Source organism: Oryzias latipes, chromosome 12 (genome assembly GCF_002234675.1).
Source record: "Oryzias latipes chromosome 12, ASM223467v1".
Lineage (NCBI taxonomy): Eukaryota > Metazoa > Chordata > Actinopteri > Beloniformes > Adrianichthyidae > Oryzias > Oryzias latipes.
In genome coordinates this window covers 1,563,312-1,570,211 of record NC_019870.2, presented here as the reverse complement: position 1 = coordinate 1,570,211, position 6,900 = coordinate 1,563,312, and the positions used below count along the sequence as shown (strand labels likewise).

Sequence of the window (6,900 nt, the reverse complement as noted above, 5' to 3'; positions counted from 1 at the left end):
ACCTAAAACAAAAATTATATAAAGAATAAGAATGAAAGAAGAAACAAAGTAAAACGTCTGGTTGGTGAAATGTTGATATTTATTGAGGAAATCGGATGTTTTTACATGTGAACTGAACACAGGTCAAAGGTCAAACACGACAGGGTGGAAACCTTCGTTACCGATCCGCTCCAAACCATCAGTCTGACCTGAAACCCGAAACGAGGAGGAGCAGAACCGTCCTGATGAAGAGCAGCCGCTCACGCACACAGACACACACACACACACAGACACACACCCACACACACACAGCGACATGTGGAATAACACACACAGAAACAGCATCAATACTTTGCATAAAGTTACGTTTTTGTTGTCAAGTATCACTACGGTTGTGTTTCTACCGGGGGTAGGACAGATGGCTTTAATCTTCATCATCTTCATCAGCAACACTTCACCCGATCTGCGGCGATCAGCGAACCACCGCAGGGGAAAACGCACAAAACCCCCCAGAAGGAAACAACAACAACAACAAACAGACAAAGAAGAACGACAAATGAGGATGAAAACCCAAAAAAAAAACTACATGTATGGAATGAAAACAAAGTCAAGAACAACAGTTAAAAAATTAAAATGTGTTTAAAGCTCAACGACAGAAAGAAAAACAAACCAAAACAACAGCTAAATGTGGAGTGAAGCAGACATGTGACCTCCACGCCATCCAGTCTGAGGGTGAGACGCTGGGAACGCCTTCAGATCCGTCTGCGCCTGAACGCAGCGCGGTGCCTTCCCTGAAGCTCAGGAGCGTCTCAAACTCTGCAGATCCTCAAAGACTCTGGGTGACTTCTGGAACCGTTCAGCTGCAGTTTGATTGTAAACAATAAGACTCGCAAAATCTCAAGGTTTTTAATTTGTCGTCTCTATTAGGTTAAACGTGCGCCGGTTTCCGTGGTAACAATATGTATATATATAAAAAAAAAAGAAGTCTTCTTTTCAGTTTAAAAGCATCACCACTCCTGAGAGATCTTTAGAGACTTCTGGAAACTTCATTTACAACTAAATCCAGGACAGTAAAAACTAAATGTGCTCTAAAAAACATTCAGTCGTCTGCAGAACCTTAGAACAGACAGAACCTTAGAACAGACAGACGGCCATCCTTCAGCTCCGCTTTTATGCTGAAAATACTCCACTAAATCCTTCAGTCAACATTTTTTGGGGGTTTTTTCCGCTAAGAGTCTTTGAGGATCCGTGATATTCTTCAAGAAATTATAATTTCATGACAGGCTTCTTCTAACATGAAAAGCCCAGAAGGTTCTGATTCTTCAAGCTCTTCCTGTGGGCGGAGTAACAGGCCAGAGTCCAGACCGACACGAGGAACAAGAACTCAGGTAAACGTTTGGGATCCGGATGCCCGATGAGCTGCCTGTGACCTGATTCAACGGGGAATATTTTACAGTACGTGAACGCCTGTGGTTCCTTCATGGACGCCAACTTCCTGCTGTGGAGTTCTGCTCTCCACGAGTTCCCCTCAGCGCCGGTGGGCGGGGTCTTTGATGAGAAACAGTAAAGTGCGTCAGACGGTCCGTGTCCCTCAGAGAAGTGTCCGGAAAACGCTTAAAGGGAAACTCGGAAACGCAGTTTCAGTAAAAGCTAAAGGTGGTTCTACTCTAAAACTCTGAAGTCTCACAGGAAGCAGTGGGCGGGGACTAAAGTGCCTTATTGCTGAGGGTCCCGAGCAGCGGCGGGAGGCGCTTCTCAGTACGGGATCTGGTTCTGGTAGTACTGCAGCATGTCGTAGGTTTTGCTCCTGAAACCAAACACAATCCAGCGTCAGAGTCACCCTGTCAGGACGTCTGCTCGCTCCTGATTGGCTGACAGCTGGTGGACGGGGACTCACCTGCTGCTGAGGAAGCAGCTCTGGATGACTTTGATCATGAACGCCGCCGCCTCCTTCTCGCTCATCTGGGGGTTAAAGCGCCCCCTGGAGGAAGAGAAGACAACAACACCTGAGTGTTTGATTCCATCTGGACTGGCTGAACGCTTCCCGCCGGGTTCAAGAACCGCGAGGAGCTCAGACCAACATCTGGTTCTACATCGGTTCTACATCTAACAGCAGGACAGTTCTCCTGGTTCTGGTCACACCCTGAAACTCAGCAGCTCCCAGTCCATCATGACTCCAGGATTTCAGCTTTTATTTCCTATTTTTATGTTTTATTCTGAAAAACCTGGAGTTCAAAGCTTGCTTGAAAACAGATTTCAAAATAAAGTTAAAGCCAAAAAAAAAAAAAGACTGGATCCTTTACGTATAAAAAGTTATGGAAGTCTTGAAGCTGGAAAGCAGCCCAAACCATAATCACACCACCACCATGTTTGACTGATTCCAGCATGTTCTGTGTTGGTTTGAACAGGAAGTACAGCCTTCCTCTTTCCACACAGACGCAGAGAGGAAGAGCGAATGAGGAGGTTCGAACAATCGCCTGGCGAGCAAAACCAGCAAATCCCATTGAGTCAAGAGGAAACCACCGGGCACTTCCTGGTTTAGTCTGCAGGGGGAGCTGCTGTCCTCATGGGGGCGCCGCCGCGCTTCTTACTTGAGGAGTTTGATGGTTTGTCCTCGGAAACATGGAAGTCCGGTGTCCAGCATGAGAGTCACGAGGGAGACCACGGCGTCCATGTAGGGTCTGTTCCAGACAAAACCACAAATCAATCAATCAATCAATCAATCAATCAATCAATCAATCAATCAATCAATTGCCATAAAGGGGGAACAGAAGCTCAGATTCCACATTTTTTCCTCTGGAAGTTTCTCGTTTCTGTAGAAGGAACATCAGAAGTGGGCGGAGTTTTGCAGATCCTCCCTCACCTGACAGCCAGGTAACCCCTGACGCACATCTCCATGAACCATTTGAAGGGCGTGGCCTCCATCTTTCCCCCCATGATCATCACCATCTCGTCCGTCAGCTTGATGTCCGGCTCCCAGCCCAGGTTTCCGCCGGGGGAGCTCTCGAACATGAAGCCGAAATCTGAGCAGACACAAAAAGGAAAACCGCGGCGCTGAGTCTGCGTTTTGGCGGCGGCAGCGGCGGCTGGCAGCGGGAGCGCGGCGCACCGATGTGGATGAGGTGTCCTTTGCTGTCCAGCATGATGTTTCCGTTGTGGCGGTCTTTGATCTGCAGCAGGAACAGCAGCAGGCTGTAGGCCGCCATGCTGCGGATGAAGTTGTAGCGAGCCTGCAGGAGGAAGAGGAGGAGGGCGTGACGAAGGAGCAGAGCGCTCGTTTCCAACCGACGGCAGGAAAAGGTCACGGATGGGGTCAGATTTAGATACTTTGACAAATGTCTCATTTTTGGCCCGCAGCAGGACCTGGACTTAAGGACCGGGCCGTTCCACAATTCTTCTTCCTGCACCTTTAGACCAGGTGAAGTTTGGTTGACCTTTGACCTCAGGAAGAGGCTGCATCCTAGAGCTTTCCGTAAACAAAATCACCTTTAGTATCTTCTGCAAGTTCAAAGTCCTCCGAGGGATTTGAATCTATTGCCTCCAAACTCCTGGAGCTTCATTGGGAAGCTACTTGAGAAAAAACGTTAGCACCAGTTAGACGCCGTTAGCGTGGCGAGCTCGCAAAAGCAGCGTTCCCCTGTTGCTCGCACCTCTTTGACTGCAATATTGTGAAATTTGAATGCATGAATCGTTGGCTCAAGCTCAACAAAATGATATATCACATGAACATATCAGGAATATGGGCGTGGTTTACAAAGAACCTCCGTTGCTAAGGGAATCCAAAAAGTTTACTTTTGCCAATTCTTCTAGAAATGACATAAATCTGTTCGTCACCCCCAGGCGACCCAAAAATGAAGTGGTTGCTATGGAGATAAAACCATCAGAAAGCTGCCAATTTGAAAAATAAAGAGTTTTTTAATGAATTTGTTATTGCAGGTCTGACCCGAGGGGGAGGGGCAGCTGCTCATTCAGTCATGTGGCAGGTCCAAAGGGGGAAATGGGGGGCGATTAGGGCAACGGTGAGGGTAGGTAGCACCTGCGGGGCATTCAATGCTGCTTGCAGCTACGTCTAATCTCACCACATGGAGTTTTATTCATCCACATCTGTTCACACATCTGCTGGTTTTACCAAAAATGTGAAAAATCTGATGTTTTTATACGCAGAACTGGTTATTTAATGGAAAATAATTTAGTTTGAGGGGGTGAACAAACAAAACTCTGATTAAAATGAAAAATATAAGAATTTTAAAATTCTAAATAATGTGAAAATGTCAGCATCTTGGTTTCATTTAAGGCTCTACTTTTAAAAAAACTAAAAACATAATTGAACAATTGCTTTATTCTGTGACCAAGTTTATTCCGCTCTCCTAATCTCAGATTAAAGGTTTTTATTTCAGTTTGATCCTGGTTAAAAGGCAAACAAGCAGCTTTAGAAGACACAAGCTTTGCAGGAAGAAGTGTTTGTGAGGGTTCAAGTCCAGGTTTCAGGTTGGACGCCCTCGCCTCAGAGGACAGGAAGCGGTCAGCTTTAATCTGATGACCTCACAGCTTTCCACTCAAACAGGGAACAAAACAAAATCTTCGAGAAGGTGGGCATTTCCCTGCCACCTCAAACGTAGAAAAAAACGCACAAAGAACAGCAGAAAGGGGGCGGAGCTACAGACCTTCTGGAAGGCCAGCGTGGACTCGTCTCCGTACTGGTTCCTGAAGTAGTCGTACATCCCGAAGTCCGTCTGCCGGCCCAGCTGGTCTCTGGACTTGCAGTCGGGGATGCACTCGATCACGCCGCACTGAGGAGAAGCAGACGTTGGAAAGGTCATGAGGGAACCGGTGCTGAAGCGACAGCGACACTTTGGGTCACATTTTACAAACATTCATTCCTGGGTTTTGGGTTGATTTGGGGAATTTTTGGACGTCCTGCTAAAACAGCCAGAAATGACAATTTTTTTCCAACGAGGTTAAAGGTCAAAGTTCGTCCCCCCTGTTTAGTGTAACAGAGGAGGTGCAGCAGCTCTTACCCCCGGCGCCGTGGCCACCACCCGGTAGGGGAAGACGAACAGATCCAGACCCACCAGCTGGAAAATGTTCTTGAAAAGCCCAATGATCTGCAGAGCCAGCATGTCCTGCGGAGAAGACGCCGACGCTCGTCAGGAGGATCGGAGCGCCGCGCAGACGCCAGAACACCGTCCAGGGGGCTCACCTGTCTGCAGTCATCGCCCACTTTAAAGATGGCCGCCTGCCAGCAGACCCTTTGCGACCCGTCTGGATTCTCCTCGCCGTCCTCCGCAGAGTCGGACAGCGAGCGCAGACCCTCCCTCTCCAGTTCGGTCACGCCGCAGCGCTTCACCTTGAACTTGGCCAGGTACGGCGCCTTGGCGGCACTGCAACACACAAACGCACACCAACCTGCTACAAACCCACACAGGAGACGGCGAGGAACGCCGATGGAGCGGCTCCTGACCTCTGCATGGGGGTTCCGGACTTGTAGTCGATGTCCAGAACGATGGCCTCTGGGTTGCTGGGAAGATAACAGCCTGAAAACACAAAGGAGAACCGTCATCCCACACGTTCCAGACTTTCCCCCTGAGGGAAGAAAACATACCGGTAACTAGAATGACAGGAACTAGAATCCTGAAAAGAATCCCTCAAAAGCTACTAGAGCGCTGCAGAAGGAGCCAACTACATATACTGGCGGATGAAGATGTCATAATGAAGTTATGTTAGGTTCCTCACCTTGTGACATCACAAAGTGAGGAACCGCCCCTTCCAGGAAGAGTCTGCGCTGCCAGCTCCGCCCCCAGGCTAACACACACGCCCACTTTCTCAGTGGAGCTAGCGGCGATCGGCTAAACATTTTCCTTTTTTATCCACAATCTGAACATCCATCTCTGCAAAAGTTCAGATGTTTGTTTTCGTGGGAGAAACACAGAAGCGCTGCTGAGGCCGACTCTAGGATGACGTCATGAAATGGGCGGCGCCCACACGGAGCGAAAGGGGAAAGATATCGATCGTCAAAGTTTGGTCTCATTCCTTATAGACCATAATGAAAAGACAAACACAGAAAACTCATCTCAAACCCTCAAATGAGAAACAGCAGAATGAGAAAGTTTGAAACCCAACAGATCTGAAACAAATGTATACATTAAATAAATATCAACAGAAAAAGTCAAACAGGCTCCAACTGTTTCTCCTCTGAAGCTCTGCTGTTCTGAAAAACCCATTAAACTCCTGGAGGAGGTTCTCAGAGTTCTGCTTGGTTAAAATGGTTCAGAAAGCAGCTCCGCCTCCTTACCTGGCTGCACCTTGATGTCAGACAGCGCTTTGAGACACGCCCGCTTCCTCTCCTCGCCCTTCGGCACCGGCCTGAAACACACAGACGTCTCAGACGGCGGTTGGAGGTCGGTGGGCGGCAGCCGCGCTCGTGCACTCACTTGATGATGGCGGACACGTTGGTGATCTTGTTGAAAAAGTCGAACTCTCGCTGGTAGAAGTCTTTGGCCGGGCCCGACAGCGAGCCGGTGATCTCCTCCACCATCTGCTCCAGCAGCTCCCCGATGTCGGCTGCACAGACCGAGCGTCGCAAAGACAGACTTTTTCACCAGAGACTTGTCTTTTCCACCAGAGTGAAGCTAAAGAATCCTGCTATATGACTGCATTTGAAATGACCAATGTTTTGTACCATTTCTGACCGTGTCACACGGCCGCCTCATACAATTTTTGCATTTTCCGCGTATGAAAATTCGGTCTTTTGCAATACATGCTTTTTATACGTAAATCCTGTGTTTCTTGCGTTTATCCTTTGTGTATTTTTGGTCGGTTGAGAAATGCACAGCTTAGACATATTTTACGAAGTTTAAATGAGGGTTAATTTAAGTCTTTGAAGTGTCATAAACCCGCTTAGACCAATGTCACTTACAAAAG

The 6,900-nt window shown here is 48.0% G+C and overlaps 1 protein-coding gene across 2 annotated transcripts in view; it reads right to left on the bottom strand.

Moving 5' to 3' along the window:
- Window positions 1–58: 58 nt before the first annotated feature.
- Window positions 59–6,900, bottom strand: part of LOC101163184 (phosphatidylinositol 4-kinase alpha) — a 34,598-nt gene continuing 27,756 nt past the window's right edge. For both annotated transcript variants that reach the window (XM_020707407.2, XM_011481396.3), the window contains exons 44-54: window positions 6,411–6,540; window positions 6,272–6,342; window positions 5,441–5,513; window positions 5,180–5,360; window positions 4,998–5,102; window positions 4,644–4,769; window positions 3,089–3,209; window positions 2,843–3,002; window positions 2,571–2,660; window positions 1,877–1,960; window positions 59–1,786 (exon numbers count right to left, since the gene is read on the bottom strand). In XM_020707407.2, the coding sequence (XP_020563066.2) occupies window positions 1,735–1,786; window positions 1,877–1,960; window positions 2,571–2,660; window positions 2,843–3,002; window positions 3,089–3,209; window positions 4,644–4,769; window positions 4,998–5,102; window positions 5,180–5,360; window positions 5,441–5,513; window positions 6,272–6,342; window positions 6,411–6,540 (1,193 nt within the window). In that variant the 3' untranslated portion in view covers window positions 59–1,734. The remainder of the gene's footprint in view (window positions 1,787–1,876; window positions 1,961–2,570; window positions 2,661–2,842; window positions 3,003–3,088; window positions 3,210–4,643; window positions 4,770–4,997; window positions 5,103–5,179; window positions 5,361–5,440; window positions 5,514–6,271; window positions 6,343–6,410; window positions 6,541–6,900) is intronic.